Here is a 14,020-nt window from a genome sequence, read left to right as displayed (position 1 = left end):
CGCATAGCGCAGTGGTAGCGCGTCCGCTTTGCAAGCGGAAGGCCCCGGGTTCAATCCCGGTGTGTCCATATATGTGCTCGACAGCGTCTACTAAGGCGCTGGCTGGATACTAAGCCACAACGCCATTTTATATATATTCAGGAAAATCTAAACATTTAAATGTAGGCAGCTTTGCCACAGATTAAAATAAATAAAAATCAGTTTTGAATTCTAATCGGAAGAGTAATTAGCCTTGGGTTAAGGCAATAATTACCCTTGGGTAAGCGGATTGCGATCTGCTAACTCGTACTTGTTCTATGTATAGTACAAAAAGTCGGTGACCTTCCTCTAAGCGCAACGCTGCGGCAGCCCCGCTGCAGCTACGACAGTCCCGCTGGACCTTTGGCTTGCAAAGCGGACGCGCTACCGTTATGTTCAAGACTTGTTTAGGACATAACAAGAAATAAACAAAAACGAACTGGGAAGATTACTGCATACGGTCTCGACCACGCACACATATGGCTTGGAAATCAATGTTCAGAAAATATACAATACTTAGGGATACCTCGTCTCAAGCGTCATCACCGCCACGAGGAACTTACGTGCAAAGTAAGCCGACAATCCGTGTAGCGTAGCAAACCAAAGCATTTGGCGGTGAGTGATCGGATATGCAAATTTGTAAGGATAATTGTAGCAGACGATACCTTAAAAACAAGTTTACCATCAGAACGCCCGACATCAAAAGGTGTGCAAATACAGTTGAGGTATGCGCTGTCACGATTGGCCATGATCCGCAAAACCGTTGTGTTCTACAACATTGTGACCCGTTCACAAGAAACATGTCGCGTTAATATCAGGATAGCACCGAGTGCACACGTTGGCATCCGTTTGATCAATAAAAATCATACATCACAATTCTCAATAATGTAAGAATCATTACACATTAAGTGATCTGCATACGCCTCTAAGACTCACAGTACAGCACCCGCGCTACGGACCTGGCGTTAAAACGAACTCACGTGAGGCTACATAAATATTTGTTCGGTAGAACCAGATGAATGATATAACTTTGATGCTATCTTTTTGTCATCATCAATTTTACTTGAAAATTTACATGATGAAATGACCCCAGAAGGTACGTCTCGTCATTTGATATTCGCGAGCTGACAATAATCCAACTTGTTGATATTAAACGACCTTGTAAAATTCTAACCTTGTTACAAATTGTTGAGAAGTCGATTTGCCGCGGCCTCGACATTGTTGTCTGTTTCTTGAAGTGCCTGAAGAGCGTGTTCTCTATCAAATCCTAAGGCCTAAAGTAAAGTTTTCTCAAGTCAGAAGTCTAGATATTGACAAAAAAACGTGCACAGTCGTACCATGAGTTGCTGAATAATGTCTTCTGACGGCGGTGCAGCAGCTAGATGAGGTGGCAACATACCACCAGCTGCCAGACCACCTCCCGGCATCATTCCACCAGCACCTGGCAATAACTGATCTCGAAATCCCTGTCCTGGACGGCCCCGATTGAATCGAGCGTTTACTCGTCTTTGTGCCTCAAGCGCACGACGCTGCCGCTGAAGTGCCAAAGTACTTGCTGGAACCACATCGAAAAGAGGATGCAATAGATTAAATATCGAGCACAGAAACGATGGCAGACGTAATTGTCCTAGTGGCGTGGAGTTGAATAGATATCCGCAAAAAGAGCCTGCGAAAAATGGAATCAATGCGTGGAAGTCGTGCGCGAGTAGCTGTAACGAGAAAAGTTATATCAATATCCTGCTTTAACCACGAATAGTATGTCCGTACCAGAAGCAGAAGAAAATATGTGCTTGATTTTTCGGAAAAATTTAATCCCCAAAAACTAAGTGATCTTGGATGGAGTTTGGGAATAAATTCTGCACAAGTGAATTAACAATAATTGTATCCACCGTTTTATTCAAGGCTACGTACTATTAAAGTAGACGACGAGAGCGCCAAGGAAGGAATAAGGTCCTCCTGGGATGATTTTGGCCAGCTCGGGATAGGATGTCAATGCTATGAGTTGTAACGCTCCAGAAAATGAGAGCACAAAGACAAGGATACTGCCAAATTTACGAGAGCCCAATTGTCTTTCGAGTACTCGAAATTGAAATACAGAGTAAAGTCCGAGAGACACCGCTAGTCCACTATACCAAGACAATAATTATGTAAACAAGACAAAAATACTGCAAGAAAAAAAAATACCTTACTGGTGAAAAGTTAATTGATTCGATAAGAGGCGCCAATATTGCAATCGATTTAGCACTGCGTCTCTGTCGAGCGAAAGGAGATGTCCACTGTCGAGCAAAAGACTGGCAGAACTAGCGGCACCCACTGCAAGAGAGAAAGCGTACGTCACGGGTGCACCATCTGATATGAAATTACGTGAGCAAAACGAAAGAAGAAGCAGAATAAGTCACGCACAGAAGCCGCGCAGGTCACCGTGCATTTTGAGATTATTGCGCCACGTAAAGAAGATGTTGTGTAATTTATTATTTTTTTAAATTCAGTAATATCACTTATTGCAGTTTTATTAGTTATACCTACGCTATAATCGGATTCGAAACGACGCAGCTTTCGTCAAAAGACGCGAACTTTCTTGTGAGAGACATCGAAATCTTGTGCTACGTACGATGCTTTCTCGACGGTCTCCTCCAACAACATCGACACGACCTCCAAGTTCGAAATCTCTTGGGAAGAGTGTCGAGAGTCCTAGTAATAATCAACAAAACAGCAACAATGCCACTAATTTAGAACGTTCTGCACATTTCGGACAGATCGATGCTAAACTTTTACAAGTTGGTACAAAGGTCTGGGTAGCCGATTCTATGGTTCTCTGGCGTATTGGTGAAGTTCAATCAATTGGTGAAGACCGGAAGACGGCACAAGTGTACCTTCCGGATGCTGCGGATGACCAAGTCCAGACTTTGAGAATGGATCAACTTTATACATTCGATGCATCACATATTGTGGACCACTCTGATGTGGCTTTAATGAATAATTTACACGAAGCGCCACTGCTTAATGTCTTGCGTCAACGTTTTGAACGGGATGAAATTTACACGTTTACGGCTGATATTTTACTTTCAATTAATCCGTACAAATCGATACCTTTGTTGTATGATGTCGTTGGCTTTATGACAAATCGGGAAGTTGCAATATCTTCTGGAGACGGTGAGAGTAGTGCACCACCACATTTGTTTGCAATTGCTGAAAAAGCATATACCGGTATGAAGGGTGTGGTACCTGGAACTGGATCTCCGCAATCGATTGTTATAAGTGGTGAGAGTGGTGCTGGCAAGACGGAGGCATCTAAGTACATTATGAAATATCTTGCGACTGCTAGTAAGCATGTGGCTAGTGGTAGCACTGGAAAGAATCTTACGGGTGTTCACGACCAGATTGAAGAGTGTGTTGTATTGTCAAATCTGATTCTAGAATCATTTGGGAATGCTAAAACATCTCGTAATGACAATTCTAGTCGATTTGGTAAATATATTCAGATTCATTACAATCATGAAGGACGCATGGCAGGAGTTTCAATTCGTCATTTTTTACTTGAAAAAACACGACTTGTTCGTCCTGAAACAAACGAACGCAATTATCACATTTTCTACCAATTACTTGCAGGAATCGACCAACTCCCCGATTTATCAATATCTGCTCGGCCATTATTACTTCAGCATAATGCATGGAATTATACATACCTTACACGTGGTGATTGTATTAAGATTGATGGAGTAAATGACGCAATTGAATTTGAGCAACTTCGACATTGTCTTGAGCAATTAGGAATGGACTATACCAGCTTCCAGCGTCCGATGTTTGAGCTTCTCGCCGCTATTCTGCACCTTGGTAATGTTACTTTTGAGAAAGTGGCTACAGAAGATGAAAGTGATCAGACTCAGATTGTATTTCCTGAAAGTGATATCGGTGTTCATTTAGAACATGTTTCTATGTTACTTGGGGTTGATGCCAAGGAATTTGCGACTAAAATGATTACGCAAACGACTGTCACTGGCCGAGGAAGTATACTTGAGCTTAAGTTGACGCCCGATCAAGCAAAAAATGCCATGGATGCATTTTGCAAATATCTCTTTGGGGAATTATTTGACTATGTCATTACACGTATTAATGCTTGTGCAAAGCAACAGACTTCTGATTCTGTTGCCAATCATGACAAAAAAGTACCAATTCGGCATGAAATGGTACCTACTCTCTCTGTGTCACCATTTATTGGGATTCTTGATATCTTTGGGTTTGAAGTCATGAAACGCAATAGCCTTGAGCAATTGTGTATTAATTTTACGAATGAAACCCTTCAACAACAGTTTAATAAGCACGTATTTGTACTTGAGCAAGAACGATACGCACGTGAAGGAATTGCTGTGTCTCCTGTTGAATTTCAAGATAATCAACGCTGTTTGGATTTAATTCAAAAGCCACCACTTGGATTATTGCCTCTATTAGAAGAACAAATGTTATTGAAACGCAAAACAACCGATAAACAGCTTTTGACGATATATCATAGCCACCATTTGGATAAACACTCTAGCTATGCTAAACCACGTTTTGAGTGTGACGAATTTATCATTCGACATTACGCTGGAGATGTCACGTACGACATTCATGATTTTATTGCTAAAAATACCGAGAACCTTCATGATGACTTACTTGATCTGCTCCGTCAGAGCTCACAACCACTTTTGCAAGCCATGCTTCGTACTCCAACTGCCTCTGCACTTAATGATGCAATCATTAAACGTGGTCCTTCAACGCCAACAAACAATAATCACAAACGGGCACAAAGTACATCCCTAACTGGAACTACAACAGTATCTAGTCGGTTTCGAACACAACTGGGAGATCTTATGGATGTATTATGGCACACGACTCCAAGCTACATTAAGTGTATCAAACCAAATAATCTTAAGTTTCCACGAGGTTTTAGCTGTGAACTCGTGCGTGATCAACTTGTCTATAGTGGCGTGTTGGAGGTTGTTCGTATTCGACAGGAAGGATTTCCAATTCGTAAGATCTTTAGTGTGTTTTTTGAACTTTTTTGGCCTCTGGCAATTGCAACTTTTCGAGTTGCAGATACTCGCAACAATGCCATTCGTACACGAGAGGCGTGTGAGACTATTGCACGTAATTGGTTGAAAGAAAAGGATGCTGAAAATGAAATGATGCAATGTAATGAATCGCCTGAGCTGAAAAAAGGTGCTGGTATATCAACACGACAGACTTTTGCAATGGGAAAGCACGAGATCTTTCTGCGATACGGTCAAATTGAGCGTCTTGAGGGCTCGTTAGCGACATTACGACATGACAGTCTTGTACTTATACAAGCAAAAGTTGTTCGGGCACGATTGGCGTATAAAAAGTTTCATAGATTGCGTCATGCAACTGTCAAATGGCAAGCGCAATTGCGGATGCATTTACAACGACGCAACTATTTGCAGCAACGCAAAGCAACAGTCATAATACAAGCACGATTTCGTGCATTTCACTTTTCGAGACTTTGGTATTTGAAAAAATGTGCAGCAATTCTTTTGACGCGAAAATGTCGACAATTTCTTGTACGATGCCAATTTTTGCGTCTCATCAAGTGGACACGAGCAGCGACAGAAGTGCAGCGACACATTCGCGGGTTTTTGCTTCGAACTGCGGCAGAACGTGAGCGAAAGTTGCGCGATCGTTCAACGTTGCAGTTGCAGTCTTGGCACCGCATGGTGAAACACCGTCGAAGGTTTTTACTTCAACGTTTCGCGGCTGTGCAAGTGCAAACGATAATTCGATCGCGAATCATCCGTCGTCGTTTCTTACGTGACAAAAATGCTGCAATTATTGTTGCAGCATTTGCACGTCAAGTGATACAATTGAGACGTTTCAAACGGTTAAAAGCAAATATTGTGAAAACCCAAGCATTGGCTCGCAAATATGCAAAACGACGGATGTTTGTGGCATTACGAAGTGCTGTCGTGAGTCTTCAGAGTGTACGTCGTCGCCATGCTGCTCGAAGAATGATGGATGTTCGTAAAGCAGCGGTCCAGTGTTTGCAACAGGCTATGGTTGGATGGATTGCAAGAAGGCGCTTTGTCAAGTTAAAGCGAAGCACGCGCAGAGTGCAGGCAAGTGTCACGACGTGGCTTTTATGTCGTCATTTTCGACTTATTCGAAAAGCGTCAAGACGCATACAAAAAATGTGGCGCACATACATTCAGCGAGTGGCTTGGCAACTTGAAGTAGCAAGAGTGTTTAAGGGTACAGAGAGTGATAAACACTTGACAACATCATGGACACAACACTCGCGTATGGAAGATTCGGATTATCGAATGGCAAAGTTGCGTCTTCAGCCGGAAATTTTTTTTATGCTGCAACCTCGAACTTTTGGGTACAATTCGCTTTTTCATAAAGCTGCTGCTTGTGGCGATTTCTATGTTGTAAAGTACATGCTTACTAAATGTGCAAGTAATCACTTGCTGACACTTAAAAATGGACGGGGGTTTACAGCATTTCACGAAGCGTGTGCGTTTGGGCAATATGCTATGGTAAAATATCTTGCCTTGCAATATATTGCGATTATTGATTTGCCTGAGCAACTGAAAACGGAGGATCCGGAAAAAGATGAAAACTCAACGACAGATGAAATGAATAATCAGGAAGAGCGTGAGCCTGAAGTCAAGCGAACTAATGTATACAGTGGATACCTTCGCAAGCGACGCGAGACATCGCGCTGGATGCGACGATACGTCGTACTTAGTGTGGAATCTGATACTTTCGATCGTCCTCAACTCGACTATTTTCCAAACGACCGGCAAGCTACACTGAGTAGCCAAAGTTCGCGTCAAATCGATTTGACAACTGCTCTATTGAAAACGAGTATAGACTTACCTTTTGCATTTGAACTTCATTCTCCACAATTGCTTGGTGGTCGCAATAAAGAGGGTCGACTGTACTTTGCGGCCTCAGATGCTTTGGAAATTCAATGCTGGCTCGCCCATTTGAGAAACATCATTCCTAGTAGTATCGAGTCAAGAGTGTTTGCAATGCATCGATCTGCTCAAGGGAATCAACTTGAGTTTATTGACTTTCAAGCGCGACAAAAAGTCTGCAATTTTCAAACTTTCTCTCCTCGACTTGAATCGCCTTTGCACTTGGTGGCTAGCTGCAGTAATTTTGATGTCTTGGCACCAATTAAAGACGAAGATTGTGATAATAATCAGAGTAGTTCAAGTGAAATTCAACTCGACGTTTCGATTCCAGATATTTATCGAAGTTTGAAATCCAAATGTCCTTTGAATGCTGAGCTTGAACTTGTGAAAACAACTCAGTGGCTTCTTGAAAACGGAGCAGACATTAATGCACTTACTGCACATCACGAATCACCACTTCAATTAGCATTGCAAGCGGGACATTTGACATTATCAAAAGTATTACTGGATCGTGGAGCACTTGCATCCGGTCTTTCAGAACCTCATTTGATGTTGGTACGAAGTTTAAAAGCTGAATTGGCAAAAACAGCGATTACTAGTATTTCATCTTCTTCAACAACTTCACTTGGACCACAAACGCCAAAGAAAATGAACGGATTGATGGCAGCTGGAAGTGCGTTGCTGAAACGACCTCGTCGTATGGACGAATTTCCGTTACTTTTTCTTTTCAAACAACCTGGCAAAGTTCTTAATAGTTTATATGTTTCACTATTTGTCGAGCTCATTGGACTTGGTAGTGCACCATCATTAGGAACTCGAGGACCACGAATTGTCGTGTCAGTCATGGATCGAGAACAAAATCTGGTCGAAATGCAGCAACAAGTGTCCGTGCAACCTGTTGCAGCCTCCAATGCGCTGTTATGGGGATTTACGTGGCACATGCAAACACCATTAGAGAATTTGCCTCATGGAGCTTGCGTTGTGATTGAATTAGCTTCTACAGCCAGAAGTTGTGCTTCTCCGACATGTGAAAGTGTTACTTCTCCTACTCTTGGGGCAAGTGTACTTGTTCCCGAGTGTTGGACATATGTGCAAGTGGACCAGCGTACAGCCAATAGCGCTCCCATAACATCGGAAATGTACTTGTATCCAGTCGATCTATCGTCACAAAGTACGTTGCGTCGCGCTGATGCCTTTCTTTCTTGCGATATGTTAATCTCTAAAGCAGTACGTAGCAACTTAAACAGCTAAAATTAAATATAAGACTTTGTTGACAAAAGTGGTATGAATTGTTCAAAATGGAGAAAAGTAGAATGTATGTCCGTGTGGACACATATACTGACCAGCTTGGCTACCTGGTGGCATTTGAACGCGTGTGTAGCATGTAGGACATTGTCGCATGATTGGTCGGGGTCCAGATGTCATTAAATTGGGTACACTTCCATGAAAACTCTGACGAAGTCCTTGTGAGTTACCCATATTTGGAGGCATACGCAACTGAAAAAGGTGACCATTAGGACACTGTAGCGTACCACGCGCTGTGGTACTCACAAGACATCGAATCTGGCATGTTGGACACTCTACAACCACATTGCTTCTTGCTGCTGCAGCTGCTGCAGCCACACGGGCGCGTTCTTGAGCTGTAGGTGTGTGCGCTAATGATTGCCCACATCCGTCGCAAAATTGTCCACCCGACCCGCGTTTGCCACAATTTGTACCTAATTGCAATGGACAATGTTATTGTTGCGTTCTTGCTGTATTGCAATACCACAATCCTTGACAGACGAATACTTACAGTATGGATGGGCTTTCACAAGTCCTTTAGTTTGTTCAGGCCATTGCGTCTGCGTCTTGCGGCAAATCGGGCACTTATCCGAATTAGCCTCATCGTGATTAACGTTCTCGAGCAAGCAACTAAAATGAAAACGATGACCACATTCGGCTGTAAAGAGTGCGTGCCCCAGCGCTAACTCGTCCAAACAAATCACACACTCGGGCGCGTCTTCCATAACCGCTAACGGAACATTCTTCGTGGAAGAAGCCGGACCAGCCGACGAAGGTGCTGCGGGTGCAGGAAACGGTGTACTATTGTCGTATGCAGCGCGGTGTAACGGCCGTCGTCTCGCCTCCACGTCACTCCATCGCCGCACACGGACAGCGGCCATCTGAACGACAAACACACACCTGGTATGTCGGGAAGAATCCGGACCAATTTGAGTTTTTTACTGTGCAAAGAAAATTATCTTTCTTAAGTAAGTAATTGTCCTTAAGTAAGACTTAAGTTCTTCGGTACGGTGTGAATTGTTAAATATTAGTCTCAATTATGTACAGATTTAATTTTGCTTTAAAGACCGTAACAACATGGGTGGCAACGTCTCTCTGTGCGGGCTACAAGCTAGCGATAGCCACTGTGATCCACAATTGGTATGTGAATAACTTTATCTACTTATATCTCCTGACCTCCACATTTTTCTCCTTAAAGCAATATCAGAGCAAGGACTGTACACGGAAGTACGAGCAACTAGCGAGTATGCGTGGGCGTTCTCTGTCGTCCACCACGGACTCGTCTGTAGCGTCTATTTTGTCAAATTCAGATAGACTTGTACCGGATGTTTACATGCCAAAGGACATTCAGGTGCTTTCCCAACGCCGACAGCGCCACGGTCACCATCATACTGCGTCGCACTCGTTCATGGGTCACAGTAGCAAGAATTCGATCGTTGGGTCGTCAAGAGTTAGCAATTCCTCTTTGAAAGGATGGAGCACCATACGCTCTATACGCAACAATCCACCATACGAAATTCCGCCCAGCGTGAACAAGAAGTACAATTTTGGCATTAAAACTGCGTCTTCCAGCTTTGGGTACAGTGATGACGAGACTACAGACCCCACGGCTGTTGTGAGCAGACGCATAGAGTAACTTTTACACCTTGATTCTAGAAAAGTGGGCTGAGAACAGGACTAGATAGGTCTGTTGTTGTAAATTGTTAGTAGTGTTCAGTGTCGTGGGAATAGGCAATACATTGCAATTATTGTACTGTGTTTGAATTGCATTTATATCTATCTCTCCAGTCATTTTTCTATGACGGTCCTAAGCTTCTTGACCTTCCGTCGACATTCGCGATAGGCTTCACTTTCCTTCTCACACTCCTCACCATCGCGTAAACCTCCGCTCTTTGCGTTTTTCAACTCCACACATCTACATTGCGAATGACGTCATAACGTATTTTTTAATTATGGTTATATCAAGTATATCCTACTCACTTCATGTAGGACTCCATCTCTTGCGCGCAATAATTTAGCTCAACTGGTTTTGATTGTTTCGCGCCCATATTATTAATTTTAAAACGGCGTTTCTAAAGGTGGATTTCTATACGAACAGAAATGAGGACAAAACGAGCGAAATTACAATGCAAGTTGAAGTCATTCGGGCGCCTGAGACGCTTAGCTCCCGTCCAGAGTTGGCTATTGCGATTGACACACTTGGCAAACAGTCCGCTGTTGTATGTTTCTTTCTAATCCACTTATCACAATGTAGCGATTTAACTCTTCATCATCAATGATCCACTGACGATCGCCAGGCTCAAACTCTCTCCCGTGAAATTACATCAGCAAAACTGTTCGAGACACGACAGGCAGCCAAGCAGCAACAAATATTGTTCTTAGCAATTAATGATGGCAAGGTCTTGGGGTATTTAAAGACAGGTGTTAAACATCTCTTTTACATGGTAAGACAGTTTGTATTACCATTCAAATAATGTTCTCCATTACTATAGTTGATGCTTTGACAGAGTCCAACTGGTGAATATTCCGAATTGGATCCAATCTGCGTCCTAGACTTTTACGTGGACGAGATCTGGCAGCGTCATGGGATAGGGTTGCAGCTCTTTCAATACTTTCTTCAAAAAGAACGTGTTTCGCCTGCTCAGCTCGCTTACGATCGGCCATCGCCTTTACTCTTTGCATTTTTGAACAAACATGCTGGATTGACTAACTACGTTTTGCAACCCAATCGATTTGTCATTTTCAATGAGTATTTTCAATTTCGGCAATAATTTGGAAACAAGATCACACGACTTATCCTTGTAGTTACATCTTCAAAACCTACTTAAATCACTCACCAAGTACGGCAAGAAAAGCTTCAACCTTAGTATCTGCATCACTTGGGTTTTCAATTGTAGATTGATCAAATTTTGCTTCAATTTGCCGTCCAGCAAACCACCGTCCATTAAGCTCTTTAATGCACGCAATAGCCGCTTTTAATTCAGTAAAACGCACAATCACCGATCCATTCGCCACAATGTGAACGTGTTCAACAGCTCCTCGTTTGCTGCACTCTGATCTCATGTCTTCTTCTAGCTCATCGAAGAATGCAGCATCGCTGTCTGTAAGAGGGTCCCAAACATGATGTAGAATAATCGAGCGCGATGGCAAGTCCAAATGTGACGAATCAGCTTCCGATGTATCTGTTTGTAGTGGCAATATAGTCACAGGAGTCTGAATTCCTTGAGCACATTCTACTGCAACAGAATGATTTTCCTTGAGCTTTTTTTTCGAAAAAGTTGCTTCCGTTGCCCTGATATACGACATCCACATACAATATGTAACTCGCACGATTACGTTCCCGACCCATGACCGGTACTCACGTAATAACGACACCCGGCTTGACTTCAAATTGGTTTAGCTGTGTAGCAAGGTACGAGACGCCAATTAGCAAAATGCATGGCAAAATTCCTTTCACCTAGACTCGATCGGCTGAATCGTCTGTAGCTTTACCCTGTCAACCGCTTTGAGCATTGTAACGTGCGAATGAAAAGTCACTACTGCGTCGCCCTTGAGTCCTCCTTTGTCGTCCTTGTAAAATTTAATACGCCGCACCTTCCCTAGTTTATTGCATACGCCCTCTACAGCATACTATCAATATGAGTGTTTTTCTTATCGTTACTAGATAGCAGTCAACATTTCTCACCAAGTTGTCTGCACGCCATGTACGTGGTGAGCCCTGTAATGTACAGGCTGTTATTTCCCTTGGAACCTTTTGGACCTGGCGCTGATCCCTTATCAGTGAAACTGTTAGTGGCTTGGGTTGCCTTAAGTTCATCCTGCCTGCAGTCCAACAAGCTAGTTGAGTGCAATGTAAAGATGAAAATGATAAAGCAAACGATTTACTCCCGAATGTACGCAAGATTCTTCGCGCGGGCGCGCTCAATGCGTTCTCGCTCGGCGTCCATCTTGAAAGGCGGATTATTAAACAATTTTAACCACTGATATGTCACGGAAAAAATATCACATCAATTTAAATACGAGGAATGATATCTGAGATCTGTATGTGGGACTGCGTGAGATAATGTTTTAACTAAGATGAGCGAAGGGTCGGGCTTCCATACAAGGCGGACAACGAATCCCGCGCAAACATGCACCAGCAACGTTCAATCATCTGATTACACAGATGTTCAGGCTACCTGTCTATAGCGATGCAGGGCAAGGGGTGTCATATGTATAATACAGATTTATTTGTTTCGATCCGTACTTAGCCATTAGAACAAGCTGCGGGCCCTAAGGAAATTTTCATGGTGTGTATGGCACCATGAAAATTTCCTAAGGGCCCGCAGGAGCTTCGTGAAGTAAAATGGCAGTAAAGATTAATCAGTATCTGTGTCTTAAAAAGACTTGAGGTGGTGGTCCGACTAAGTGCTCAATCTATATAATGCAAATCATGCCGGCATGACACGAACTCGAATAAATATCTTTGATAAGAGTTTTAAATGGTATTGGAGCGCAGCAGAAGAGGCGGCTTCGAAGGCTGTGAAAGGGAAGATGTGAGTGTACCACAATTCTGGCTCTATCGAGTATTCCATGTCATCTGTGACGCTTCTCCTTGCAATAGGTGGTAATTGATTCTTAGAAGGTTCTAATGGATATGATGCGTGACCATGTTCATCACATCTATTTTGCTGATGACACGTGGTCGGCCCATTTCACGGTATGTGTGATACCCACCTAGCTAGTGATTACTAAGAGTACATTGTAGGTGGTTACAATGAGGTACATTTATTCCTATATCGGGCTAAGATTAGGATTAGAATGAAACACCTATAAAAAATTTAGTCTTAATTTGATCAAGAGATTTACACACGGTAGTGGATAAAGGGCGCGTACGACAGCTACGCGAGAAGATTAAGCCTCAAGGTTGCGCTACCTCAGCGCAAAAGTGCGTGTAACGAGCTGTTCCATTACAGCTAGTAGCACTTTGTGGTCAATCCACTGCCGACATTGAAGATGTCCGATTCCAGCTACCAGACTAACCTCCCATCCCAACCGTCACCGTTGGACCACTCCAACTATCCGTATCTGCCCGATGCGGAATTGGCCGTCGTCGGCAAGATTTAACAAATCCTTTATGGTAAAGCCTACATCCAATGGTTACGTCATGAGCAAGATGTGCTCAAGAATCACGTCTGCTCGTTCATGGATCATGAAGCCAACTTCGTTGAACAAGTGTCGACAAAGGTCACAAATATCGTTCGTCTGAGTCGACCATCATGGAACAAATGGTGCATCGTGTTGCCCTGTCACTCCCGACTCCACCGACCCCGATTGTTCAAGTAGAGATACCACCATCTTCACGAAGCGTAGTCGCCCCAAAACCGCTGTAGATTGCGGTTAAGCCTTTCGTCGGAATGCAGGAAGAAAACATCCACTTTTTGTTTCGCCAAGTAAATATGGCCTTGGCTTCAGTGCTGGTTTACGAGAAACAGCAGAAGGTTGCACTTGCGTTTTCAAGGTGCTGCTCATGGACGGGCTTTCACGTGGGAGATTAATTATTTTTGTTATTTCTCCTCTTGGAAGTTCGTCAACAATCAATGGCGAAGAGGGTTTTTTTCACCGAATGCGGCGTCTAACAATCGCGCGATGATTTTGAGGTGTCGCCAGGGCATACGCCGTCCTCCAAGAGGTTCAGCTCCATCGGTAGCCGCGTGATTACCCACTGGGTCCACCGCCGTGCGGCCACCGACAAATAGTGGACCTGAAACAATGGACCTGAAACAATGGACCTGTCAGCAATTGATCGCCGGCAGGTAACCTGT

The 14,020-nt window shown here is 43.3% G+C and overlaps 6 protein-coding genes across 6 annotated transcripts; 3 read left to right on the top strand and 3 right to left on the bottom strand.

The window, feature by feature from the left end:
* Positions 1-1,196: 1,196 nt before the first annotated feature.
* On the bottom strand, positions 1,197-2,446 carry PHALS_12171 (protein kinase; the record flags this gene model as incomplete). The annotated part of the gene is made up of 6 exons (XM_024727670.1): positions 1,197-1,292; positions 1,356-1,727; positions 1,786-1,874; positions 1,930-2,144; positions 2,208-2,367; positions 2,422-2,446. 6 exons carry the CDS (start codon positions 2,444-2,446, stop codon positions 1,197-1,199), a joined length of 957 nt encoding a protein of 318 aa, XP_024578224.1.
* Positions 2,447-2,630: 184 nt separating this feature from the next.
* PHALS_12170 (myosin-like protein) lies at positions 2,631-8,167 on the top strand (the record flags this gene model as incomplete). The annotated part of the gene is made up of 2 exons (XM_024727668.1): positions 2,631-8,071; positions 8,158-8,167. 2 exons carry the CDS (start codon positions 2,631-2,633, stop codon positions 8,165-8,167), a joined length of 5,451 nt encoding a protein of 1,816 aa, XP_024578223.1.
* Positions 8,168-8,171: 4 nt separating this feature from the next.
* PHALS_12169 (hypothetical protein F443_09416) lies at positions 8,172-9,097 on the bottom strand (the record flags this gene model as incomplete). The annotated part of the gene is made up of 4 exons (XM_024727667.1): positions 8,172-8,179; positions 8,276-8,650; positions 8,728-8,846; positions 8,925-9,097. The coding sequence occupies 4 exons, from the start codon at positions 9,095-9,097 to the stop codon at positions 8,172-8,174; spliced, it is 675 nt and encodes a 224-aa protein (XP_024578222.1).
* A 196-nt stretch (positions 9,098-9,293) lies between these two features.
* Positions 9,294-9,852, top strand: PHALS_12168 (uncharacterized protein; the record flags this gene model as incomplete). The annotated part of the gene is made up of 2 exons (XM_024727666.1): positions 9,294-9,356; positions 9,415-9,852. 2 exons carry the CDS (start codon positions 9,294-9,296, stop codon positions 9,850-9,852), a joined length of 501 nt encoding a protein of 166 aa, XP_024578221.1.
* A 490-nt stretch (positions 9,853-10,342) lies between these two features.
* PHALS_12167 (alpha-tubulin n-acetyltransferase) lies at positions 10,343-10,987 on the top strand (the record flags this gene model as incomplete). Its single annotated transcript, XM_024727665.1, has 3 exons — positions 10,343-10,435; positions 10,514-10,660; positions 10,724-10,987. The coding sequence occupies 3 exons, from the start codon at positions 10,343-10,345 to the stop codon at positions 10,985-10,987; spliced, it is 504 nt and encodes a 167-aa protein (XP_024578220.1).
* A 58-nt stretch (positions 10,988-11,045) lies between these two features.
* PHALS_12166 (rna recognition motif domain containing partial) lies at positions 11,046-12,163 on the bottom strand (the record flags this gene model as incomplete). Its single annotated transcript, XM_024727664.1, has 5 exons — positions 11,046-11,508; positions 11,579-11,616; positions 11,709-11,836; positions 11,902-12,038; positions 12,102-12,163. 5 exons carry the CDS (start codon positions 12,161-12,163, stop codon positions 11,046-11,048), a joined length of 828 nt encoding a protein of 275 aa, XP_024578219.1.
* Between the last annotated feature and the right edge of the window lie 1,857 nt (positions 12,164-14,020).

Source organism: Plasmopara halstedii (assembly GCF_900000015.1).
Source record: "Plasmopara halstedii genome assembly, contig: Scaffold_614, whole genome shotgun sequence".
Classification (NCBI taxonomy): domain Eukaryota; phylum Oomycota; class Peronosporomycetes; order Peronosporales; family Peronosporaceae; genus Plasmopara; species Plasmopara halstedii.
Note: the sequence above shows the minus strand (reverse complement) of the source record. Positions and strands in the feature narration are given on the sequence as shown.